This window comes from Labrus mixtus, chromosome 23 (genome assembly GCF_963584025.1).
Source record: "Labrus mixtus chromosome 23, fLabMix1.1, whole genome shotgun sequence".
Taxonomy (NCBI): domain Eukaryota; kingdom Metazoa; phylum Chordata; class Actinopteri; order Labriformes; family Labridae; genus Labrus; species Labrus mixtus.
Genome location: NC_083634.1, coordinates 6,637,526 through 6,664,895, shown reverse-complemented (window position 1 = coordinate 6,664,895; position 27,370 = coordinate 6,637,526). Strand labels below are relative to the sequence as shown.

Below are 27,370 nucleotides of genomic sequence, written 5' to 3'. Positions count from 1 at the left end.
GAGGGAGGGCGACGTGATCCAGGCTCATGAGGAGGCGGGCTGGTGAAAGTAAAAGGGTTCAGTCAGTTTAGACTCAATTTTAAGTCGACAGAACCGATCAGAGAACTGAAGAGTGAAGCGGGGTGAGTTTTTATATCTTCACTTCTGTAGTCTCAATTTTCTCCTGTGAACTGAACAGAGAGAGTTTCAAATGAGGTCACAACTTACGATTAATATGAGCTCTGGCTGTGTGTGTGTGTGAGTGTGTGTGTGTATATCTCTCTCCTGGGTGTGGCGTTATATCAAACTGGTTTCTCCTATTTCTTGTGTTTTGATCGCTCAGTGAGTGTTTCTGTTTTTCCTCTCAGACTGACTTCAGATCAGAACATGGATGTGTGTTTAGAGGACGAGGAGGACGCAGCAGAGTCTCCTGTACCTAGCTGTCAGTCTCTGAAGAGTGATCGGTCCATAGATCCTCCTTTGAACTTCAGAAGTGAACACACAAAGTAAGCCTCCAGACAAAAAAAACAAACCTGGAAACCTTCTCATCATCCACAGCTGTAGCCCTCTTTGTATTTACAGCTTCTTTTACAGCATTGTCATCAGAGAGTTGATCAAAGATTCATGTCATATAAATTAAAACTTGTTGGTTTTTTGCAGAGTTCAGTTGAGCAGACAGAAAGCAGAGTCTCCTGTACCCAGCTGTCTGTCTCTGAAGAGTCATCATTCCAAAGGTGGTCTTATAAACTTCAGTAAAGAACCTGGACCCTCAGACACAAAGTAAGAAAACTTACCAACTCATTACACTTCAGATGTTTCCTTGTAGTGTCGGTCGGTCACCTTGTAAAGCTGAAATCTAATGTAAGAGGACTCTTACAAACCTTTGAACCTGCTCGTTATCCTCCTACTTCTCATTAGTACATTTATTACCAACCCTTGTTTCAAAGAGTTTGTTATTGTCTCCGTTTAGTCTTTTCCATCATCATCTGATATGATACTGTGTGGTCATACATAAGAAGGTATTTGAGAAACCAGAGAGCCAAAGGAAAAGGCTGTGTGACAGGTAAAGTGTAGAGATGATAAACTGAGTCTTTACTTCAGCTGAGGTGAAATTCTTTAGCTGGGACTTTTTTTAAAGAGCCTTTAGGACCTTCTTGTTCCAAAGCCGTCCACAGCAGCACAGAGCTTAGCTTCACGTCCGTCCTCTGATTGTCTTCTTCAGACAGGAGACATGTTGATCATAAGAGCTGGAGACAAAGAAAGTCCTGTTTCTACTCAGGCTCTCATTGGCTTAAGAAGCTTAGGAGCCGTGAATGGAAGGTCCTGATTGTTCAAACTGTCATGACTGTCATTGCATGCTGTAGTGTGTTTAAAGAGAGGCCATGATAAGGAATCAGGAACACGTCACAGTTCACAACATGGAGAGAAAACATGAAGAAAATAATCTATAAAAATGTGTTCAATCAGGAGGAGCACAGCACACTCTCTCTGAGGGAACACAAAGCCATTCAAAAGTATCCCATGAAACTCAGCTGTGTCATACTGTTACATATCTTTGCTTGTATCGTATAGTACACAGGTCACCAAGTGGCTGACCCCGGTCTGAAAACAGACCCAGCTGCCGTCCTACACTGCAGTCTACAAGCTGAATACAAACATAATAAAGAAGGCGTTACCTGCGCTCTATGATCATCTGAGTGTTTAGATTACGTTTGATTAATCTTCATATTTTCGATCAGTCAACGATCAGTTTAGATCTAAAGACATGTCTTCACAGGGGGACGAAGAGGACTCATGTTATAGAGGAGCAGCCGTCCTGTCCTGTGTGTCAGGACGTCCTGAAGGATCCCGTCTCTACCAGCTGTGGACACTGGTTCTGCAGACAGTGCATCACCTCATACTGGGACCAGTCTGGTTCACCAGGAGACTCTTCCTGTCCTCAGTGTGGAGAAAGATCCAGAACAGGACCTGGACTGCAGACAGTCAGTCAGAGCAGCACTGAACAAAGTAAGACTGTACACCTTTCTGCTTCTGTGATCTCCTCCTAAAACAGGACTTTTATTGGTAAATGTAAAAAGTATAGAAATTAAAACTCTTTTTACTTCTTTTACTATAACATTTGAAAACAATAAGCAGATTCTATCATTCTCTCTTTCAGTAGATCGAGGTCTGCAGGAGGTTTTAGATGAACATAAGGTCAGTCTGAGGACGAGATGTGAACGTGTGACTGAAGGAAGTGATGAAACAGGAAGTAGAACCCTCCTCAACAGGATCTACACTGAGCTCTACATCACAGAGGGACAGAGTGAAGAGGTGAACACCCAACATGAGGTGAGACAGATTGAGACAGACTCTAAAAAGAAGACCCTCCATGAGACTCCAATCAAGTGCCAGGACATCTTTAAAGCCTTACCCGACCAACAGAAACAAAAGACAGAAGCTCAACCCGACCAACAGAACCAAAAGACAGAAGCTCAACCTGACCAACAGAAACCCATCAGAGTGGTTCAGACAAACGGCGTCGCTGGTGTTGGAAAAACCTTCTCAGTGCAGAAGTTCACTCTGGACTGGGCAGACGGCTCAGAGAACCAAGACCTCAGTCTGGTGATCCTGCTTTCATTCAGGGAGCTGAACTTGATCAGAGATAAGCGGTACAGTCTTCTTGATCTGCTCCATGTTTTCCATCCAACATTACAGAAGGTCACAGCAGAGACGCTCGCTGTCTGTAAACTGTTATTCATCTTTGACGGCCTGGATGAAAGCAGACTGTCATTGGACTTCAAAAACATGGAGGTTGTTACTGACATCACACAGAAGTCATCGTTAAACACACTGTTGACAAACCTCATCAAGGGGAATCTGCTCCCCTCAGCTCTCATCTGGATAACTTCTCGACCTGCAGCAGCCAATCAGATCCCTCCTTCATGTGTTGACAGGTTAACAGAAGTACGAGGCTTCACTGACGCCCAGAAGGAGGAGTACTTCAGGAGGAGGTTCAGTGATGATGATCTGTCCAGCAGAATTATCTCACACATCAAGACATCCAGGAGCCTCCACATCATGTGTCTGATCCCGGTCTTCTGCTGGATCACTGCCACAGTTCTGGGTCACATGATGAGTACAGAGCAGAGAGGAGAGCTGCCCAAGACCCTGACTGACCTGTACTCACACTTCCTGCTGGTTCAGACAAAGAGGAAGAAGAACAAGTATGACGAGGGACGTCAGATGAGTCCACATGAGCTGATGGAGGCCGACAGGGAAGTTCTTCTGAAGCTGGGGAGGCTGGCGTTTGAACATCTGGAGGATGGAAGCATCATGTTCTACAAAGAAGACCTGGAGCGGTGTGGTCTGGGTGTCACAGAGGCCTCGGTGTATTCAGGAGTTTGTAAGCAGATCTTCAAAACAGAGTGTGTAATCTTCCAGAAAACAGTCTACTGCTTTGTTCATCTGAGCGTTCAGGAGTTTCTGGCTGCAGTCTACATGTTCCACTGTTTCACCAACAGGAACACAACAGTACTGAAGGCTTTTCTGAAGCAAGAAAACAGTGAAGATTATTATGATGATGATGACGACGTCTACGAAGACCCCACTTGTTTAGAAGACTTTCTGAGTAGAGCCACAGAGAAATCCCTGAATAGTAAGAATGGTCACCTGGATCTGTTTGTTCGCTTCCTTCATGGTCTTTCTCTGGAGTCCAACCAGAGACTCTTAGGAGGCCTGCTGGGTCAGACAGACAACAGTCCAAAAATGATCCAAAGAGTCATCAATAACCTGAAGGAGAAGAACAGTTATGATATCTCTCCTGACAGAAGCGTCAACATCTTCCACTGTCTGACAGAGATGAACGACCTCTCAGTCCATCAGGAGATCCAAGAGTTCCTGAAGTCAGAGAACAGATCAAAGAAGGAACTCTCTGTGATCCACTGCTCTGCTCTGGCCCACATGCTGCAGATGTCAGAGGAGGTTCTGGATGAGTTTGACATGGAGAAGTACAACACATCAAATGAGGGACGATGGAGACTGATGCCAGCTGTGAGGAACTGCAGGAAGGCAGTGTAAGTCCAGATGTGATGAGCATTATAAATCAGTGTCATGTACTAATTTACATATTTATCTTTCCTCACTGTTCACCAAATAGTGTTCCAGTGTTAATGTTAAGGAGAAACAGTCAGTCATAGTTTTTTAGCTTTTTGCCCTGAGTTCAAAAATTGCTTAGATAGTTTTTTTGTGAACACATTCAGGAGGGAATTCCCAAAGAAGTGACTGAGATGGCTGACAGTGTTTATCCCTGAAAAGGGAAATATCAGATGCCATGAGTGCCCCCTTTCAGCCTCTGCAGGCATTACAAATCAAGCATCATCTCTTAAAATCTCAGCAGGTAGATCACAGAAAAACTGTTTTGGCAGGAGATCCTTAACCTCACTTCATTTTATTCTTTGCTGACTTGTTTGATTTCTGGATCATTCGGCAGCAGTCTCTGTATTTTCCCGTTTATAGAAGTGAGCCAGACAGCACGAGAATGAGATCCTCCTCCTCCAGAGTTACTGTTAAATTAGTTTCAAATGGTTTTCTAATCCAGAGAGTCCTCTGAATAGATCACACTTTAGATCACAGACTATAGACATGATGTCATCCTAAATAAAAAACATTTGTTTACATTCATCTGCAACATTTAGTATACCATTGAAAGATGAAAAATGTGCAGGTTTGAAAACAAGTGGTGAGACTTTTTGTGTCAGTGACAGATTCCACTGATGTGTCAAGTTAAGACCAAACAGGACATGTCAAACTTTAATCATCAAATTTAAGACGTAAATATCAAACGCTTCTTTTACAAGTCATATTTTTCTTTTATATGTGTCACAACAGACTTTCTGACTGTTACCTCTCAAAGACTCACTGTGAAGTCGTGGCCTCAGCTCTAAAGTCCAACCCCTCCCATCTCAGAGAGCTGTGCCTGAATATGAAAGACGACCTGGAGGATTCAGGAGTGAAGCTGCTGTGTGAGGGACTGCAGAGTCCAAACTGCAGACTGGAGACTCTGAGGTGAGATCACTGACTGTAATATATATATGTATAATAGTTGTGGGGATATGGAAAAAATATCAAATCACAATTTTTTTATGCAGAAATCACGATTTTATCACAATTTTTTTTCTTAAAGACTAATTTACAAGTTACTGACCAGTTCAACCAAACTTATCCAAACTTATTTCCCTGTATAAAGTTTTTACAATTTTTACATTCAAATATATAAATGAATTAAAAGTGGAATAAACTTATGTTGCGGGTTATTTCAGAGAGAATCACTCCCATGATTCCCCGCCAGCCTTGATGTCATCTTTTAGTTATTGTTTTGATTGAGAGCCCCCTGGTGGTGGAATTTACATACTGTGTGTTTAAATGCACAAAAAACTGTGCTGATCAGTTTAGTCTATTTGAAAAACGCCTGTGTAGGGGGTCTGGAGGTCTCACCCCCCCAGATCATTTTTAGCACCAGAAATATCATTCCCTCGATTTGATCAGTATTTATGCACAATTAGAAGGTTTTCTGCTCCACTTTGAAATGATGATTTAGTTATGTGTCCTCTCTTTGTGTTCATCAGGAACATTTTCATGCAGTGATGCATTCATTTGAAAACATGTAGACTTCAAGTTCTTGTGTTTCTGTATTTAGCCCTGCAGAGTTCCTAAAGCTGAAGCTTCATATCGGCTCTGCAGCCTTTGTTGTTTTTTATGACATCATTGGACTAACTTTAGTTTAGTTTATAATCAAACATAATACAGAATGTGTTCATTCTGTGACACATGATCAAAATAAGTTTTACTGAAAGAAGAGTTTTATTCATAGAGGGCGCGGGACATCGTTGATTGACAGACAGACAGTCACCATGGTTACTCTCTCTCAGCTGCCTGCTGCACACTGAACAAGACGAGAGAGAGCAGCTGACTGACTTCACTTCAAGCATCATGCATGGAAATCCATGTATAGAAATAAGTGATTGAAGGCCTACTGTTAAAAAAATGAACAGCCAAGGTGAAGATCACCTCCCTCTGTTTCATAACGCCGTTTAGCTCAATCCCTAGAGGTTCTGTTATCACAGCAGGCGAGCTTCGAGTGGAGAGGCTCGTTAGTAACTTTTAAATACCGACAGCAACATTATAAACACCGGGGTTATATCTCCCATCACTGACTGTCTGACCTCCGCTCTGTCTGACTCTAAGCCGACTGTTAACGTCTCTCGGGTTCGTTTAGAGTTTGTTTGTTTATTAAGATCCCCATTTGCTTCTGTGTTAAACAGTAGCTACTCTCCTGGGGTCTCCATATCTTCATTGACAATATTTTATTAAATGATATAAAACACATTCATGACATTCATACTGACAATACAACAAAACACATGATATAACCAATGCAGCACACAATAACACAAACTCAAAAAACTGTCTGATACATACAGCAGCTCAATATTTATATATTGTCCACTTCAATTGTTAAGAAAATAAAAAATAAAAGTATCTACCAACTAGATCACAAAAAAAACAAAAACGATGTCTTGTTTAAATAAATACAATCTTAACTTTTTTTGAAAACATTCGTTTGTTGTGTCGCTTTTCGAGATGTAAACATAAACTGTGCAAACTCTGCAGATAAGTTGTTTCTCAACACTGTGTCGGGTTGGAAAAATATCAAAACAGTTCCATATAACCGGGATGGAGGATTGTTTTTACGGACTAACTCTTAAGTTTCGTTTTCAATTGCAATGATGAATCTCGCTCCGCTGCGGAGCAGAAGGGGAGGAGCCTAAACTGCAGCATGATAGAACGAACACATTAACCCGATTCTACGATCTCTCTGCTTTGGAAGATCGTCAACATGTTCAAAAACTGAAAGTTATAGACAAACCAAGAACAGGTTGTTTTCATTTGTATTCTATTATTAACATTTATTTATTTGAACCCACATCCTTTGATTGATGGTGCACAGTATTGGTAGTTACATATTCAGTCTTACCTTGTGTTCGAATCTGAAGTGTTGGGGTTTTGCAGAGCTAATATACGGGCAACATTTATGTTGAGTTTTATTTAGGAAATCAAATTAATATTAAAGGGTAATTAAACCCCATATTTTCAGCTGTACTGCTCTACCCTGGAATTTAAAAAAATGCATTTAGAATGTCAATGTATCAACTTGGAGAAGGGGGTAAACTCGCCCACTCACTGCTTTGTGCCGTTATCAGCTGCAACATGATACAATGTTTGCCCCACACACACACAGTGGTTCAGGATCAGGGCTCAGTGTGCATGCTCGTGGGTGGGGGGAGCGAGTGAGGAGAGAGAGAGAGAACGAGGCGAGTGTGTGTGTTCAGCAGGTGTGTGCGAGAGGCACGTTATGATGCCGGGGACCGGAGCAGAATAAGCAGGAGACTGTATCAACTTGGAGAGGGAGGGGGGCACGGGGGTAAACTCCCCCACTCACTCCTCCGCGCCGTTATCAGCCGCAACATGATACAATGTTTGCCCCACACACACAAATACACACACACACTTGAGTCCCCACAGTTCGCCGAGTCGGGTGACGAGGCTTTTATAGGTAATAATTATCCTTAATTAATTATTAATATAAATCAACAATATTATGAACTTCAGTTAATAAAAAACAGTTTATTTAACAAAGCCACATCAAGTCAATCAATGAAACTCAATCAAACAAATAACTATTATTAAACTAAACTACAGCAACCAAAATATCTACAAACAGCGTGGCATGCGTGTGTGTGTGTGTGTGTGTGGATGGGAGAGAGGGGGGGGGAGATAGAGGGCAGATGACCCTGTACACACAAGACTCTGTGGCCACAAGCAGCTCCAACATCATCGTGAAATTTGCAGATGACAAGGTGGTTGTTGGTGGCTACCCTCTGGCAGGCGCCTTCAACACATCAAGGCGAACACAGAAAGACTCAGGAAGAGCTTCTTTCCTCAGGCTGTCCAGACTGTTAATTCCACTCTCCTTAGTTATAAACATAGCACCTCATGAATAAAAAACAGAACTGTGACTACATGATGCACACACACCACACATTCCAATCTGCACATTGCACCTTGACACACTGACACTTTCCACTGTTTACATTATTCTATATTTTGTATATTCAAATATTTCTTTTTTAATTTGACATTATATTTCTATATTACTGTATATATGTGTATTAGTAATTTGAGTGTTTATTGCACGGCCTTGCGGAACAGTCTTTACATTTCACTGCACATCTGTATGAGCATGTGACAAATAAAAAATCTTGAGATGAGAGCACCATGTGGAGCTACGTCACGTAGGTACAAAATGGCGGACAAAGACAAAGGAAGCCGTGTGGCTTAGCTTGAGCTCTCTGAGCTGAGTTCAGTAACTTAAACAACAGAAAGCCAGTGGCCGGACTTTGATTCAACGGCAGGTACACGGGTCTTTGTGATTGTGAAAGCTGTTAACTGAGAGTAAGCTAGTACAGAAGTGATTAAACACAGGTAGGTGAACACGGCGGTTCAGCAAAAAAAACAAATGCAGCAGATAATAAACAGAATGTGACGTTCAGTCAACAACAATGCACAATTATCAGTTGTTATAAAAATAAACCTTCCCAAACTATTCTGTACCCAGACTAAAGCCTTACTTGGAATCACACTCCAAGAAAGAACACTCTGTGCTCCAGTTACTGTTGGAAGTGGAGCACAGTTACTGATTGTGCCAAAAACTTCAAAAATATGCCGTGGAAGTAAGATTAAGATTAAGATTTACTTTATTGATCCCGCAAGGGGAAATTCTGTTTTTACACTCTGTAGTCATGCAACACACACATAAGATACTATGGACATGCACTAATGGAGAGATGTCAGAGTGACGGAGCGGCCCCCGGCAGGCGCTCCTTAACTGGTGGTGGGGAGGGGGTTTGGTGCCTTGCTCAAGGGCACCTCGGCAGTGCTCAGGAAGTGATCTTGCACCTCTCCAGCTACCAGACCAACTTCCATATTTGGTCTGCAGTAGTAGTAGTAGTAGTAGTAGTAGTAGTAGTAGTAGGTCCAAGTAGTCAACTGAATCCTCTGATGCTTGAATTCAGCATGTAAACGAGGAGGAGGGGGTTTGCCTCCTCGAATGCTGAGGGTTCAGCATGTGAAGAGATAAAACAATGAGAGACGACTGCTTTTATCAACCCTACACTTAATGTATTAGATGTTGCAGAGCATGCTGTGAGCGTTTCCGCAGGGCATGCTGGGAGTAAGAGTCATTTAATACTCGTACTCAGGCTTCTGTATTGGCTACAGGCCGGACCTTTGTTTCAACGCATGGAGATCCCAACAGAGGAAATGTATTTAGTTGATGTGGATCCTTCCAAATGTCTGAACAGTATGTAGAGTGACTCAAAGGAGATAAATGAATGTGATGGGATCGTTTTCTGCTTGAAGAGTTCAAAAAGAAACACAAAGGAGGCAGGTGGAGCAGGTCAGAGAGTTTATCATTAAAACAAGTTTAGATTGAGTTTTTAAAACATTTCTATATCCTGTCAAAGAATTCCAGATGTAGGAATCATCTTCATGCAGAGATTTCTGATAATGTGGAGAAAAGTTTCTTCATGAAGATTGAAAACAACGCGCACATGAAGCCTCTGGTTCTGTTAAGAAGTTAAATCATGAAGACTTTGGATTTTGTCTGATTTGATAAATGTACTAACATCACAGAGCTGACTGAGATCAGCAGCCTCTTCTTCATCTGTGCACAGCTGTATGGATGTTGTGCTGACATTATGAGGATTTAGATTTAGCGAATACACAATCAGAAATGATCTTCTAATCATTTAGAGAAAACTTTCTCAGGACAAAGTGATGTTGAGATACTCATCACAACCTGAACATGTGAGTGGAATATACATTATTTTTATTCTTCATTTACTCTTTATTGAGGTTGAGGTGGTGCAGTTTGTCAGAGATCAATGAACAGATGATGATCACATCAGTGTGTTCATGTGGACAACATCACACATTCATGCATAAAGCTCACTGTCATCTACATTTACATCTTTTATTCTTTATTCAGATTGACAAACTGCAGTTTGTCAGAGATCAGCTGTTCTTCTCTGGCCTCAGCTCTGAAGTCCAACCCCTCCCATCTCAGAGAGCTGGACCTGAGTAACAACTACTACCTGCAGGATTCAGGCGGGAAACTGCTGTGTGATTATCTGCAGAGTCCAAGCTGCAGACTGGAGACTCTGAGGTCAGACACCTTTTCTTTCTTTGAATCTGTGCTACTGTTAAACACCTCAGGAATGATGAACACTGTGTGAATCCTAACCTAAAAACAAGATGAGCACCATGAAACAAGCTAACATTAGCAGCAGCTCTGCTCCCAGCCCCCACTGACCTCCTGAGTCCACTGAAGAGGGTCTGCTAATCACATGTTTCTGGGCGTCATGTTGTGTTTTTCCTGCCTGCCTTTCATGACTCATTAGATTGTTAGATGGTCCTGCCTCTGATCTAAGAAAAGCTTCCTGTACGGCTCACAGGTTTAAAGAATGTGTGGTGATAATCACAAAAAGTTCATGAGCCTCTCATCACCTTTAACTTCCAAACAAGCTCAATATGAAATACACAGATACAGTGAAGAGCAGCACAAAGACATTTAGGATTGTAGAGACGACTCAGAAAAACCTCCATGAACTGTCCTTTAGTAACAGATCCCATAAAGACGGCACATGTGTTTGGATGGGTGTGGATTGTCTTATTTTATTGTCATATATGCTGGACCTAATCATTCTTCATGAGAGTCAACTTTACAAGTGAGTTGAAGTACCTATGTTTATGGATCCTTCTTCCTCTTTTCATAACGTTCATGTTTTTTTATGATCATATATCAAAACAAACTCTCTGATTTGAAACATACTGTGAGGAGGTCTGATCTGCTGATGAAACAGACTGAAAGTAATCTGGATTTCTCTTGATGATTGGCTAAAGTCGATGAGACCAACAACATTGTAAAGTCCTTTTGAAAGTCTTCCTGTTTCAATCTGGTCGCTGTCACATGAGGAGAATCACAGGACGCTGTCTGGAAAAGCCTTTATTTACATTTTCTACAGAAGAGATTCACACTGACTTGTAGTTAGTAGAGTTCAAAGAAAGCATGATGAGTTTTCTGTACAGGACAAGATCAGTAAAGAGAGAAGAGGTTTCGCTTTGTCCACAGTGGGCGCCAAAACAGACATGTTATGAAAGTTCCTCACAGGAGCTTTGAGTGTTTGAATCTAAGAATGATCAGGAAGTATTAATGCATCCTAATAAAGTCCTTCAATGTTGGAATGAACAGATGATGATCACGTCAGTGTGTTCATGTGGACAACATCACACAATCATGCATAAAGCTCACTGTCATCTACATTCACATCTTTTATTTTTTATTCAGGTTGAGCCTCTGCAGTTTGTCAGAGATCAGCTGTTCTTCTCTGGCCTCAGCTCTGAAGTCCAACCCCTCCCATCTCAGAGAGCTGGTCCTGAGTGACAACAAGGAGCTGCATGATTCAGGAGTGAAGCTGCTGTGTGATTATCTGCAGAGTCCAAACTGCAGACTGGAGACTCTGAGGTCAGATCACTGACTGTGTCATTCATTTGTATCATTTCAATCCACATCCTCCATTGTTTTTCAAGTTCCTGAATAATTTAGAGATTTGACGTTAAAATGTTTTTCTGACTATGTGAAGTAAAGTTGAACAAGGTGCACATGACGCCTCTGGTTTCCTCTGGTTCTGTTAAGAAGTGGAATCATGAAGACTTTGGATTCAATAATGTCTGATTTGATAAATGTACTAACATCACATATGTTTAATTCTTCCTCTTTTTCATACCGTTCATGTTTTTCAAAATCAACTCTGATTTGAAACGTACTGGCCCTCACTTATCAAACGTATGTACAACAGAAAAATGGGTGTACGGTCATTTGCACACAAAGTTCGGCACTCATCAATTTGGACTTGAGCGGAGGGTACTCTCAAATCTCACGCCAGGTCTCAGCTCGTATACGCATGTTTTCAACTCAGCGTGCAGCAAATCTGTCTGTGTCAGAGAATCATTAGATGATACTACAACAGTGCCTTTTAATACAGACAGAGGTACACAGATGATTGTTAGATAGGACAGGCCTATTGCTTCTAAAATGTATTTTACATTACGTTACACCTCAAATAATCTCTGTAGGCTACATTGCTTTTAAATAATGTTGAGCAGCGTGAACTGTCAGGTGATTTATTAAGTTGTGTGTTATATTTGATGAATTCATGTTATTTTAATTGATTTACTTTAAAGATCAGAGAGGCTGCTTTCAGTAATAACATGTTAAACGTTCACATGAGCACAGGAATATTACTGCAGAAAATATTGAGACAAATTAAAACTGAAAAGATAAAAACGGCTACTTTAAAAGGACAGACAAACCTCCAGAGGAAATATTTAAGAATACAGAACATCAACATTAGAACATAACTAATCAGTATGTCCGGATATTTAAATCATCAATAATACGCTGATGTGCCACATGCGTAATTACGCACAGCAGACGCACTGAGGCCAGACTACATGTGACATAACAAATAAAGAAATCTGGGCACTGTAAGGCGGAGACAGGACCTTCTTATATGTAAGTGTTAAATTCTTACGTTTTTCAAGTAGGCTGTTCAGTTGAGAAATACACATGACACAGCGTTTGGTCAAACACTTTATTCATGTGATGCAGGATGTTTCAGGTTTTTATTCATCTCTTTTGAAGTCTCATTAATGGTGAGGAGAGAGCCCGTTTGTGCAGCCGACATTATCTGACACAGATTCAGGCTCGCCTGTACCACTTGTGACTGATATTGAGGCTGAACCGATGAAAGAAGCCACTCGCTCCTCGGTCTGGGATGATTTCAGCATGGGGTACGGCTGGCCTTCTCCGGTCCGGGAGCTGCTTCTAAAGGCGCGGTCACACTTGCAGTCCGTACCGTGCCCAAGCACGCTTCAACCCTATAGTCCAGTTAGTTTGGTGCCGTGCTCAGGCACGGTACACTTCCTTGGCTTTGGCACACTTCGGAGAGGTGTGCTTCGGCACGGTACACTTCATGCACGAGCACAAGCATGCGGGTACACAACGCTGAAAGCCTTCATTATGGAGAAATCCAGAGTTTCATGGCTGTATCTGACCCATGACTCAATATAAGACACAAAGCAGCTGTCATGTTCTCTGTGTTGTTGTCCGATGTGGGGCTGCAGACTCATTCGCGCGTCTGCTTCATTTTTTTATTTATTTATGGCCGCATCTGATTAAAATTACTTAAAATAAGCCGCAAAGTCAGTAAAGTAGCTCTCATGCTCTCTCTCAGATGCGACTGCACGTCCCTTTTTTTTTTTCTGTAGTCCGCCTGCTTGTAAACTGAACACACTTCATAATAACATAAAGCATGCATGTGTTGTATTATGACGTTATGTACAAGAAGTAATTGTGCTTAGTCATTGTAAGTCCTGTGCAGTGTGACCGCGGGCTTTGCCGGCTAGGGGGGAATGGGGCAGCGGGGGGCCAATCGTACTTGAGTACGGCACGGTACAGATTGCCAGTGTGACCGCGCCCTAAGACCCGCAACTCTAGGCTATATTGTAGCAATCATATGGTCTGACCACGTTTTTCTAAACTGAAAGTAAAAAGTTGTGATTATATTACAGCCTAGATTATAAGTTACATATCACAGATGTTTAAATTAATTATTAAAAACTCAGCTGGAGTTTGGTTTCCACACCAACGCTGTTGAGATTTCCATGCAGGCGCATTTCTTCTGACGCTCTTTAATCCTACATTTCAGGCTGCCAGACAACACAAAGTGATTCCTCTTTACTTCTCTGTTATGGTGTCACTCCGGTCATATCTCGTGTCTCTTCTTTGTCGTGTTACGTATCTCCATGCCATAAACTACAGGGGCAAGAACAGCTGAACTGTGAATAAATAGGGGTATTTAAATGACGAACGTTTCCAGCCGCCACACTTATCACCACCCGGTCATGCATACGCTGCAATCAGCCAGATACGCATGTTTCATAGGTCCCATGTGGACCCTGTGGTACAATGATTTTTACACCCAAATCTGTGCTGGTTTCTACACCAGATTGATAAGTGAGGGCCATAGTGAGGAGGTCTGATCTGCTGATGAAACAAACTGAAAGTAATCTGGATTTCTCTTGATGATTGGCTAAAGTCAATGAGACCAACAACATTATAAAGTCCTTTTGAAAGTCTTCCTGTTTCAATCTGGTCGCTGTCACGTGAGGAGAATCACAGGACGCTGTCTGGAAAAGCCTTTATTTACATTTTCTACAGAAGAGATTCACACTGACTTGTAGTTAGTAGAGTTCAAAGAAAGCATGATGAGTTTCCTGTACAGGACAAGATCAGTAAAGAGAGAAGAGGTTTCGCTTTGTCCACAGTGGGCGCCAAAACAGACATGTTATGAAAGTTCCTCACAGGAGCTTTGAGTGTTTGAATCTAAGAATGATCAGGAAGTATTAATGCATCCTAATAAAGTCCTTCAATGTTGGAATGAACAGATGATGATCACGTCAGTGTGTTCATGTGGACAACATCACACATTCATGCATAAAGCTCACTGTCATCTACATTTACATCTTTTATTCTTTATTCAGATTGAGTGGCTGCAGTTTGTCAGAGATCAGCTGTTCTTCTCTGGTCTCAGCTCTGAAGTCCAACCCCTCCCATCTCAGAGAGCTGGACTTGAGTGACAACAACCTGGAGGATTCAGGAGTGAAGCTTCTGTGTGATTATTTGCAGAGTCCAAACTGCAGACTGGAGGCTCTGAGGTCAGTTCACTGACTGTGTCATTCATTTGTATCATTTCAATCCACATCCTCCATTGTTTTTCAAGTTCCTGAATAATTTAGAGATTTGATGTTAAAATGTTTTTCTGACTATGTGAAGTAAAGTTGAACAAGGTGCACATGAAGCCTCTGGTTTCCTCTGGTTCTGTTAAGAAGTGGAATCATGAAGACTTTGGATTCAATAATGTCTGATTTGATAAATGTACTAACATCACATATGTTTAATTCTTCCTCTTTTTCATACCGTTCATGTTTTTCAAAATCAACTCTGATTTGAAACGTACTGGCCCTCACTTATCAAACGTACGTACAACAGAAAAATGGGTGTACGGTCATTTGCACACAAAGTTCGGCACTCATCAATTTGAACTTGAGCGGAGGGTACTCTCAAATCCCACGCCAGGTCTCAGCTCGTATACGCATGTTTTCAACTCAGTGTGCAGCAAATCTGTCTGTGTCGGAGAATCATTAGATGATACTACAACAGTGCCTTTTAATACAGACAGAGGTACACAGATGATTGTTAGATAGGACAGGCCTATTGCTTCTAAAATGTATTTTACATTACGTTACACCTCAAATAATCTCTGTAGGCTACATTGCTTTTAAATAATGTTGAGCAGCGTGAACTGTCAGGTGATTTATTAAGTTGTGTGTTATATTTGATGAATTCATGTTATTTTAATTGATTTACTTTAAAGATCAGAGAGGCTGCTTTCAGTAATAACATGTTAAACGTTCACATGAGCACAGGAATATTACTGCAGAAAATATTGAGACAAATTAAAACTGAAAAGATAAAAACAGCTACTTTAAAAGGACAGACAAACCTCCAGAGGAAATATTTAAGAATACAGAACATCAACATTAGAACATAACTAATCAGTATGTCCGGATATTTAAATCATCAATAATACGCTGATGTGCCACATGCGTAATTACGCACAGCAGACGCACTGAGGCCAGACTACATGTGACATAACAAATAAAGAAATCTGGGCACTGTAAGGCGGAGACAGGACCTTCTTATATGTAAGTGTTAAATTCTTACGTTTTTCAAGTAGGCTGTTCAGTTGAGAAATACACATGACACAGTGTTTGGTCAAACACTTTATTCATGTGATGCAGGATGTTTCAGGTTTTTATTCATCTCTTTTGAAGTCTCATTAATGGTGAGGAGAGAGCCCGTTTGTGCAGCCGACATTATCTGACACAGATTCAGGCTCGCCTGTACCACTTGTGACTGATATTGAGGCTGAACCGATGAAAGAAGCCACTCGCTCCTCGGTCTGGGATGATTTCAGCATGGGGTACGGCTGGCCTTCTCCGGTCCGGGAGCTGCTTCTAAAGGCGCGGTCACACTTGCAGTCCGTACCGTGCCCAAGCACGCTTCAACCCTATAGTCCAGTTAGTTTGGTGCCGTGCTCAGGCACCGTACACTTCCTTGGCTTTGGCACACTTCGGAGAGGTGTGCTTCGGCACGGTACACTTCATGCACGAGCACAAGCACGCGGGTACACAATGCTGAAAGCCTTCATTATGGAGAAATCCAGGGTTTCATGGTTGTATCTGACCCATGACTCAATATAAGACACAAAGCAGCTGTCATGTTCTCTGTGTTGTTGTCCGATGTGGGGCTGCAGACTCATTCACGCGTCTGCTTCATTTTTTTATTTATTTATGGCCGCATCTGATTAAAATTACTTAAAATAAGCTGCAAAGTCAGTAAAGTAGCTCTCATGCTCTCTCTCAGATGCGACTGCACGTCCCTTTTTTTTTTTTTCTGTAGTCCGCCTGCTTGTAAACTGAACACACTTCATAATAACATAAAGCATGCATGTGTTGTATTATGACGTTATGTACAAGAAGTAATCGTGCTTAGTCATTGTAAGTCCTGTGCAGTGTGACCGCGGGCTTTGCCGGCTAGGGGGGAATGGGGCAGCGGGGGGCCAATCGTACTTGAGTACGGCACGGTACAGATTGCCAGTGTGACCGCGCCCTAAGACCCGCAACTCTAGGCTATATTGTAGCAATCATATGGTCTGACCACGTTTTTCTAAACTGAAAGTAAAAAGTTGTGATTATATTACAGCCCAGATTATAAATTACATATCACAGATGTTTAAATTAATTATTAAAAACTCAGCTGGAGTTTGGTTTCCACACCAACGCTGTTGAGATTTCCATGCAGGCGCATTTCTTCTGACGCTCTTTAATCCTACATTTCAGGCTGCCAGACAACACAAAGTGATTCCTCTTTACTTCTCTGTTATGGTGTCTTTGTCGTGTTACGTATCTCCATGCCATAAACTACAGGGGCAAGAACAGCTGAACTGTGAATAAATAGGGGTGTGGTATTTAAATGACGAACGTTTCCAGCCGCCACACTTATCACCACCCGGTCATGCATACGCTGCAATCAGCAAGATACGCACGTTTCATAGGTCCCATGTGGACCCTGTGGTACATTGATTTCTACACCCAAATCTGTGCTGGTTTCTACACCAGATTGATAAGTGAGGGCCATAGTGAGGAGGTCTGATCTGCTGATGAAACAAACTGAAAGTAATCTGGATTTCTCTTGATGATTGGCTAAAGTCAATGAGACCAACAACATTATAAAGTCCTTTTGAAAGTCTTCCTGTTTCAATCTGGTCGCTGTCACATGAGGAGAATCACAGGACGCTGTCTGGAAAAGTCTTTATTTACATTTTCTACAGAAGAGATTCACACTGACTTGTAGTTAGTAGAGTTCAAAGAAAGCATGATGAGTTTTCTGTACAGGACAAGATCAGTAAAGAGAGAAGAGGTTTCACTTTGGCGCCAGAGGGCGCCAAAACAGACACGTAATGAAAGTTCCTCACAGGAGCTTTGAGTGTTTGAATCTAAGAATGATCAGGAAGTATTAATGCATCCTAATAAAGTCCTTCAATGTTGGAATGAACAGATGATGATCACGTCAGTGTGTTCATGTGGACAACATCACACAATCATGCATAAAGCTCACTGTCATCTACATTTACATCTTTTATTCTTTATTCAGGTTGAGAATCTGCAGTTTGTCAAAGATCAGCTGTTCTTCTCTGGTCTCAGCTCTGAAGTCCAACCCCTCCCATCTCAGAGAGCTGGACCTGAGCTACAACAACCTGAAGGATTCAGGAGTGAAGCTGCTGTGTGATTATCTGCAGAGTCCAAACTGCAGACTGGAGGCTCTGAGGTCAGTTCACTGACTGTGTCATTCATTTGTATCATTTCAATCCACATCCTCCATTGTTTTTCAAGTTCCTGAATAATTTAGAGATTTGATGTTAAAATGTTTTTCTGACTATGTGAAGTAAAGTTGAACAAGGTGCACATGAAGCCTCTGGTTTCCTCTGGTTCTATTAAGAAATGAAATCATGAAGACTTTGGATTCAATAATGTCTGATTTGATAAATGTACTAACATCACAGAGCTGACTGAGATCAGCAGCCTGTTCTTCATCTGTGCACATGAACAGCTGTATGAATGTTGTGCTGACATGAGGATTTAGAGTTTATGAATACACAATCAGAAATGATCTTCTAATCATTTAGAGAAAACTTTATTCATCAGGACAAAGTGATGTTGAGATACTCATCACAACCTGAACATGTGAGTGGATTATACATTATTTCTATTCTTCTTTTATTCTTTATTCAGATTGAGGGGCTGCAGTTTGTCAGAGATCAATGAACAGATGATGATCACATCAGTGTGTTCATGTGGACAACATCACACATTCATGCATAAAGCTCACTGTCATCTACATTTACATCTTTTATTCTTTATTCAGATTGACAGAGTGCAGTTTGTCAGAGATCAGCTGTTCTGCTCTGGCCTCAGTTCTGAAGTCCAACCCCTACCATCTCAGAGAGCTGGACCTGAGTAGAAACGGGCTGCAGGATTCAGGAGTGAAGCTGCTGTGTGATCTTAAGAAGAATCTAAACTATCGACTGGATACTCTGAGGTCAGTCTCTGTGTTCTTTAGTAAACCCTCCACATATTTGAATTTGAATTTCTTCATTTAATAGGCACAATGTAATTTAACATAGTTTCAATACAAAGAAACTGATGTGCTGCATGAAGAGTTTATAGCTGTTGCTAATTTCCAGCTTGTGTCCCTTGTTGGGCCTTTTGGTAAAAAACACATTAAACCCCATAACACTTTATGAGGATACATTAAAATACATATGCTATAAACCAGTTTGAATTACAGATTCAAGATACAATTTTAAAGTGGGTACAGCTCTAGTTTGCTCTCAGCCAGTTTCTGTAAAAGATTTGAAGTCTGAGATTTATTTTATTTCAGGTGTTTAATGTGTTTCAGAGTTTAAAGACTGATGGAGAATGGGTTTTGTCTAAATGTAGATCTACGTTGTTGTATGCTGCAGTTTCTACTCACAGTGCTTCTTGTTTCCCTGTTTCCGTCCTGTCTTTGAACGCATCTGGAGAGAGGTTCAGGGTACAGAGTGTTGATCCATAACAGGTCATAAATACATTTAGATTCTTGTTTCTTGTCTGGAATCCTTTTCTGGGGTCTATACTATGAAGAGAGTTCAACATACCCAGGGTTTTCTTTCTGTTATCTGTATTCACTAACCCTGACATAAGAGATCGAGCTGAACAGACACATGAAGCTGGTTATCAACCTGAGAAGTAAACCCAGAGTTTCACAGAGCACGTTCACATAAAAGGGGGCGGGTTTAGCTTCATGTAACTTATCACAATCATCACAGAGTCTGCTGTCAGCAGATCGTCATATCTAACAAACTCTGAACCAACTATATTAAAAATAAGAAGTTTAAGACAAACAGGCTCCCAGAGACTAAAGTTACACAGCTGCAGGAACAAATGCAGGAAGGACAACTGGCAGATAGAAGAAACATCAGCGAGTATTAATGTCCAAACTACGGCTCATTATATTTTCTTCCCATCGTTAGTTCACCTTAGAACTGACGATAATAACTCCTGTTTTTTCTCTGAACTAAATGTGTTGCTCTGACTCTTTCATGAAGCAAGTATAACAGTTTGAGAAGTTATATTTCAGCTCTGACGATAACAAACAGAGTAGCATGGAGACACTAAACATTCATATGAAGATATAATTCAAATCCACAAGAAGATATTCATAATTTAACATCTTAAAAACACAACTCAAAGGCTCTGGTGCTTTTTCAGTCTTTGTTAAAGGATGAAGGATATCAGTAACAAATAATCATTCATTTTAAGGACTAAATGTAAAATCATACGGGACACTTGAAGTGTCCCCCCCTGTCTCCGTCAGCTCACAGAGCTCCACCATCAAGAGATCTGATTGGTCAGTGGGCGGAGATTTTCACAGGTTGGTCACTAAAAGTTGTCATGACGACAGAAACTATTACAGTAGCTACGTGTTCCTTGCTACCTCGTGAGCCTTTTGTCATCACTTCTCCATTTAAATTAAATCTCTGTGAAAAACATGATTTCTCAAACGTAGTTCAAAGTAGCGCCCTCTACAGGCCTGGGGCTCCTCTGTTTGCTTTCTGTTGCATGTTTGTCCTGGTTTGTGGGTTTTTGACTTTTCATCCTTTTCTGTATTTGATGCACATTTATTGTGAACATTTTTATTCAGGCTTTTTCAAACAGGTTCTTTTTTTGTTGAAATATGTCACATAGTTGTATTTATTTCCCTCACAGCACCTTTACTCCCCTTTGATGAAACAGTATCCTTTATTTTGGTAACTTGTGAGGCATTTTGTGATATAAATGGATGGGTGGAGAGATACTGTATTTATCCCCTGGGAGAGATTCTGGAGCTCTGTGGGGGAATCTGATGACTTCCAGCTGATGAAGGGAGCCAGTGTAGAAAATGATTTCTGTGTTCTGTCTTCTTCTCTCATTAGCTGGGGTAACTGACAGAATGTGAGCGATCAGGACGCTGGTGGTGCAGAGAGGAGCAGCTGTGTCCTGATGATCCACAGAGGATGAACCTCCACCATCTCGTGCGTGGAGAAGGAGAGCTTCATCCATCAGGGACTGACAGAGGAATCACATCAAAGTTCATTTCAGTTTTATTTCCCAGGTTAGACGGGATATATAATCCCTCCAGCGCATTCTGGGTCTGCCCCGGGGTCTCCTCCCAGTTGGTCGTGCCTAGAAAACCTCTAAAGGGAGGCGTCCAGGATGCATCCTTAACAGATGCCCAAACCACCTGCCCCGAATGTCTGAGCTCCTCACCCTATCTCTAAGGCTGAGCCCAGCCACCCTCCGGAGGAAGCTCATTTCGGCTGCTTGTGTCCGCGACTTCATTCTTTCGCTCACTACCCATAGCTCATGACCACAGGTGAGGGTTGGAACGTAGATCGACCGGTAAATCGAGAGCTTTGCCTTCAGGCTGAGCTCCCTCTTCGCCACAACGGTCCGGCACAACGCCTGCATTACTGCTGACGCCGAGCCAATCCGTCTGTCAGTCTCACGCTCCTTCCTACCCTCACTCGTGACCAAGACCCCGAGATACTTGAACTCCTCCACTTGGGGCAAGGACTCACTCCCCACCCGGAGAGAGCAATCCACCTTTTTCCGGCAGAGAACCAGCTAAAGAATTTCACCTCAGCTGAAGTAAAGACTCAGTTTATCATCTCTACACTTTACCTGTCACACAGCCTTTTCCTTTGGCTCTCTGGTTTCTCAAATACCTTCTTATGTATGACCACACAGTATCATATCAGATGATGATGGAAAAGACTAAACGGAGACAATAACAAACTCTTTGAAACAGGGGTTGGTAATAAATGTACTAATGAGAAGTAGGAGGATAAGGAGCAGGTTCAAAGGTTTGTAAGAGTCCTCTTAGATTAGATTTCAGCTTTACAAGGTGACCGACCGACACTACAAGGAAACATCTGAAGTGAAAAAGGAGTTAGTAAGAAGACTTACTTTGTGTCTGAGGGTCCAGGTTCATTTCTGAAGCATAGAGGTTGATCTTTGGACTGATCACTCTTCATAGACAGACAGCTGGGTACAGGAGACTCTGCTCTCTGTCTGCTCCACTGAACTCTGCAATAACAAACTTTTATTATAGTTCCATCACATGAATACCTCTTTAGATACCACAGCAAAAAACAGAAGTCTGGGCACCCAGACGAGGTGATGTTCTTGTTTTTAATGACCGACCTGCACACAGTGGTGATACAGAGAAGATCACTGTGTCATAATTCCTGTTTAGTTTCATATTTGGTTCATTTCAGTGTTAACCCTCAGGTATCAGTTCAATTTACTACCCTCTTAAGTCATTAAGGACAAAAATGTCCACTTCCAAAAAACTGCTATTAAAGAGCCCATATTATGCCCTTTTTGGGGTTCGTATATTTAATCTATGTACCTACTTTTGTACGTTCACAATAGCTAAAGTCTGAAAAAAGTGTCTGTTTTCATGTACTGCTCCTCCTTGCTCCCTCTACGCTCTGAGTCCGTCAGCTACGCTCTGCTGAGCCCACACTGTTAGACCCCACGAAGGCCAAGTCTGCTCTGATTGGTCTGCCGATCAGCTCTGTCATTATTGGTCAGTTACTCAGCACGCTTCTCGGAAATTTCAACATGAGCTGCAGGGCTTGCCACAACGAGCCAATGAGCTTAGATCAGTGATCTCACACTGACAATGACGCTGCACTGACAAATTTTTTTCGAGGGGGGCTAGAACCGAGTGTTACATGCAGCTAATGCTACAGCTAACAGGAGGACGTAGGAGAAGCTGTGTTTCTGTGGACTTTGAATTTTTGCACATAGATGTGCCTAAACATGCACAGGACACTTAGAAAACACACTAAAGAGCATATAAAACCAGAAAAAGCATAATATGGGACCTTTAAAATAGAAGATTGATATTTTTTTCTGGACTTATGTTGATCTTTAAAGAAGTAGCTTGTTTTTGACTTTTTGTTAAATGAAGTCTTTTTGATTTCTGCAGTTAGGTCCACCTCCTATGTTTCTCTGATGAACGTGACACACTGGACAAATACTACGACATCTGACAAACAGGAAATATGGACGACAGGAACAGTGAGGAGGAGTTTTATAAATGATCAAATGATTTCTCTTTAAATCAGAAAGTTTAAGCTAGCAGATTAATCTGAGTAAAAATGAAATCTGAAGTGTAATGAGTTGGTAAGTTTTCTTACTTTGTGTCTGAGGGTCAAGGTTCATTCCTGAAGTTTTCAGGTTCTTCTTTGGACTGATGACTCTTCAGAGACAGACAGCTGGGTACAGGAGACTCTGCTCTCTGTCTGCTCAACTGAACTCTGGAAAAAACCAACACGTTTTAATTTATATGACATGAATCTTTGATCAACTCTCTGATGACAATGCTGTAAAAGAAGCTGTAAATACAAAGAGGGCTACATGTTTGTTCCTTTTGTCAGGAGGCTTGCTGTTCAAGTTAAAAATATTCAGTCTATCATCCTATCAGGCTGCCTGAAGTAGTTTGCAGTTTGGTCCAGCAGAGGGCGCTCTCAGTGTAACTTCACCTTTGCATTCACTCTTTACCTCTGTAAATGAAGACAGTGATGTTGTGGAAAAAGCAACGGGCCGTGAATCAGGAGATGCAAACTCACATGAGGGAGACTCCTCTCTCTGCAGACAGCAGCACACTTCTTCAGAGGAGACACAGGGTCACTACAAACCTGCAAATATTTATGTGTACCTCAAAACTCTGTGCGCTCGTCAGAGGGTATGTAGTTTTAATATTTATCTTACATTTAACATTTAGAAACAAAATTAATAACATTTATAGTTGTCAATTAAATTCTCTTCAATGTATATTCACAAAAAATAAATATGACAAAGTTGACAAATATTTCTCTAAATGTGAATAAAAAGTGACTTAAAAATTCGCACCAACTTTTAGGGATGTTTTCGGGTTAAATGTGGAGAATTGCGCCCCAGAGACTACTACGGGGTTTCTCACTGCGCGAGACGCTATCTTAACATTCAGTACATTAGCTGTTAACATTGACGACGAAACTAATTAATAACTAAATATTGTTAAAAACTCTACAGAACTGATACAGGATGAATGGAATAGAATAATGGATAACTCAAAACAAGATATAAAAAAAGTGTTTTGGTGAAATTCATATGTTGTCAATTTCAACCTGTTTCACAAGTAAAGTTAAATGAAGACTCCTGTTCATCTCTCCTCTTAACTGAATAAATTAGCGACTGTAAAAGAGGATGTTGAGTAAAGTAAAGTAAAATTAATTTATTTTCATCAAATGTATTTATGTAAGTGACTATAACGTGTATAATGGAAGTCTTTTGCGTGAATTCCCGTTAAAGAGTTTATAAATGTGTAGCCAGATTTTATTTTGAAATGGTTTGCGTGTATTTCCGGTACTGTCAGTGGAAGGGCCTCACAGTGAAGGTATGCAGCCAGACTGCCTTAGGGTCACATCAGAAATGAATGCTAACGGGCGCAGATGTCCCAGCAGTTTGGTTGCGCCCCCATGTACGCCACCTCTACCATCTCCGTGCTCTAATGAACCTGCTGCATTATGTTTCCTGTTCTCCAGTATGTTCTTCTCCACTCTTCACATTGAGATTCTGTTCAACTAGCTGTATCAATGCTACATTGATACAAAGACACATATTCTCATTTTAGCGTCGTATAGAGGACTTGGTAGGCTACTTCGTCACTCACTTTACATCACGTCTTACCTCAGGAGACCCCCCGCCTGACAGGGGAAGTCTCCTGCTGTGAGGTGCATGTGTGAACAACCCATTAACTGTAAATATGAATGTTTGAAGCCTGAGTGAGGTCCTCCGTCTGTTCCTGCAGGGGGCGCTGGAGTCCCATCGATGGCGGTCTCCGTGCTGGAAATGCTGTCTCAGTCTAACTTTCAGTCAACCTAACGACAGGCTGAGAGCTGGAGCTGAGGCGGGTTTTAAACCTCCTGACAAACCGTTACACCGCGCCCACCTGTCAATCAGGTCAGCTACACGCCTTATTGTGAATAACTCTTATCCTTCATCAAATCAAAACTGATGAGTCATCAAAACATTCACCCTCTGTAGTGTGTGCTGAACAAGACATGAGCTAATCAGACCTGTTTGTTTTTTTGAACCAGACTGTAAACATGTTAATCTCTGCTGTAAAAACAGACTTTTTAGAATGGGTGTGTATGTGACTTCCTGTGCTTCTGCAGCCAGCCTCTAGTGGACACTCGAGGAACTGCAGGATTTTACACTTCAGCATCCGCTTCATTATTCATTCATTGCTGCTTGGAAGCACTAGATCAGGAAAATTTCAGGGGCAGTCCTTCTGAAATTATTGAGAGATTTTCAGGAGTTCATTTGTGAAAACAGCCAAAGAGAGACCGGCTATGTGGCGCTCCCATTTAGATTGGCTACGTCCACGATCCTATTTACCGTGAAAAATCTGGAATAAAGACACCATAAAGAGCCGTGACTGACCACGAAGAAAACAAAAATCTTTATTTCTTTTCTTATCAAGATACATTAAAGGATACAGAGACATCGGAATAAAAAACACTTGAGAAAAAGTTTCAGTTGTAGCATGTTTGTCTCTCCGTCATACAAAAAAATCAGCCCCGTCCCTTTTCAAATCACCCCCCACCCCCACCCCCACCCTTCCCCCCACCCTACCCTAAGCCCCGCCCACATGATGAAGGAGAGCGCTGTTTCACATCCGCCTGTTAGAGCCATCTCCACAACACCGGAGCAGAAGAACGACACACTTTAGATGTAAAAAAAAAAGTTTAAAACACGCCTGTTTCCCCGCTTCTCTTTACACACGTTAGTATTTGCTACAAACTCCACACTTCAATTTCTTCTTCTTTTGAGAAATATAACGAAGCCCACATTGGGACCAGACGTGATTATAAAACCAGAGTAACCCCTCGATACTGAATTACCCAATTTTTTTTAGTGCTCTCCGTTTCAGAGCGACACGAACGGGGGAATAAAATAAACACGTTGAGACAGCTGTACTTTCACGCCGACGTCAAACCCAATCAATCAATAAGGCCGTTTTTTTTAAAACCGCTCTGACCTTTCAGAACTTGATTTTTGGCCCTAATTGCCTTCCATACATTTACATATTGCTGCTTCTTTTTTTTTTTTAAACAGACTTTTTCATCAACTGACCACAAAAGTAACGGTGTGCGTCAGTTTCATCCTCACAGAGCGAACAGTACTTTGTCAGAAACGCAGCGGCTTCACTTTTTTTTTTTTTTTTTTTCACGTTATGGCTTCTTTTCAGACTCAAACATTGTAGAGTTCCCCATCAATCGTCTCCCCTCCGACGCTGTTAAACTACAGACTCTAAATGATTTGCCCCCACCTTTTGATTTTTGACAGTTTTTCACACCTCTCAGCGTCAGACTGTCTAACAGCTCGCAGTGGTCAGAAAAGAGCGGTAGGCGAGCAAAGAGGAGAGGAACGACCTCCAACCCTCGTCCTCCTCTTAAAAACTGAAAACTGTGGCGTTCAGGTGGAGCCGGTACGGAGGGTTAAAAAGGACGAAGGAATCATTACTATAAAAAAGTGGATTAAAGCACCTACATCAGGAAATCAAAGTCGGGGTTCAGTTTAGGAGGAACAAACACAAACAGGGATCCAGATCTGTGAAAACCAAACACCTCAGTCCTCTCTCTCTCAGCTCGTTCAATCTCCCTCCTCCTCCATCGACTGTGTCCCGGACCAGGTCCTGGTCTGCAAAACCTGTTAGCTAGTATCAGTACCAGGTCCCAATTTGATGACCCGTTAGCTCGGGTCAAGACCAGGATTTCTCTGTATTGGAAGTCCTTCTAAAGAAGGCTGAGATCTGCAGTGCTGTGAACCAAAAACAAACAGATCTTCACGGAGATTTAACGACTAGAAACTGGTTTAAAGGACGCTGAAATAATGACACCAGGATGAGGATCTATAAAAAGTCTGGATTTGACAGCTCCGTCTGCAACATGAGAGTCTCAACGAGCTTTCGCAGCGATTTGGTCCCTCGAGCTGAAACTTTTTTTTTAACGTACCAAATTCTGCATGTCCGCGTCGAGTTATTCAGACCCTCCTCCTTCACTAATTAGCATCAGCTGCTGCTTATAACTCTTAAAATGCTTCTTTCTGAATGTTAGACGATTTCTCTAAGTGAGGACGTCGCTGATCAGCTCTTTGACGCAGAACATTGTGAAAAAAAAGTTCTAACTTTGCAAATGTGCCTTGTTTCATCGACTGAGACGGTATTATGTTTGCAGCTAAAGTTGTATTAAACTGAACGTGTAGGTTTTGGAGGATTAGTCGGTCTAAAGATATTTAAAGATTATCCCGGTAGATTAAATCCTTACTAATGTTGAGCTGCAGACCTCAAAATGATTTAACTGATTTAAGATCCCAAAGAGGACGAACATCCGTACTTTTTACTTTTCTGATAACAAGTTTGTGTTCTTCAGATCTTGACTTTTTTTTCTCTTTATCTCGGGATAACAAC

At 41.6% G+C, this 27,370-nt stretch overlaps 1 protein-coding gene across 3 annotated transcripts; it reads left to right on the top strand.

The window, feature by feature from the left end:
* The first annotated feature begins 11 nt into the window (after positions 1–11).
* LOC132958854 (NACHT, LRR and PYD domains-containing protein 12-like) lies at positions 12–20,900 on the top strand. Of its 3 annotated transcripts, none has more exons than XM_061031931.1 (12): positions 12–122; positions 348–485; positions 640–759; positions 1,757–1,986; positions 2,138–4,034; positions 4,849–5,025; positions 10,067–10,243; positions 11,426–11,602; positions 14,683–14,856; positions 17,918–18,091; positions 18,689–18,862; positions 20,778–20,900. In XM_061031931.1, the coding sequence occupies exons 2-12, from the start codon at positions 367–369 to the stop codon at positions 20,788–20,790; spliced, it is 3,432 nt and encodes a 1,143-aa protein (XP_060887914.1). In that variant the 5' UTR covers positions 12–122; positions 348–366; the 3' UTR covers positions 20,791–20,900. The 3 variants fall into 3 exon arrangements, with proteins under 3 accessions (XP_060887914.1, XP_060887916.1, XP_060887915.1); XM_061031932.1 differs by having other exon boundaries at positions 87–122; positions 352–415; positions 678–759; positions 18,689–18,877; positions 20,788–20,863; XM_061031933.1 differs by lacking the exons at positions 4,849–5,025; positions 10,067–10,243; positions 11,426–11,602; ... (2 more) ...; positions 18,689–18,862; positions 20,778–20,900 and having other exon boundaries at positions 2,138–4,038.
* The last annotated feature ends 6,470 nt before the right edge of the window (positions 20,901–27,370 follow it).

Bases quoted from the DNA above. Each gene is read 5' to 3' on its own strand.
- LOC132958854 (XM_061031931.1), top strand. From the start codon at position 367: ATGGATGTGTGTTTAGAGGACGAGGAGGACGCAGCAGAGTCTCCTGTA. The intron at 760-1,756 runs GTAAGAAAACTT...ATGTCTTCACAG, and splicing joins CCTGGACCCTCAGACACAAA to GGGGACGAAGAGGACTCATG. The intron at 5,026-10,066 runs GTGAGATCACTG...TTCTTTATTCAG, and splicing joins TGCAGACTGGAGACTCTGAG to ATTGACAAACTGCAGTTTGT.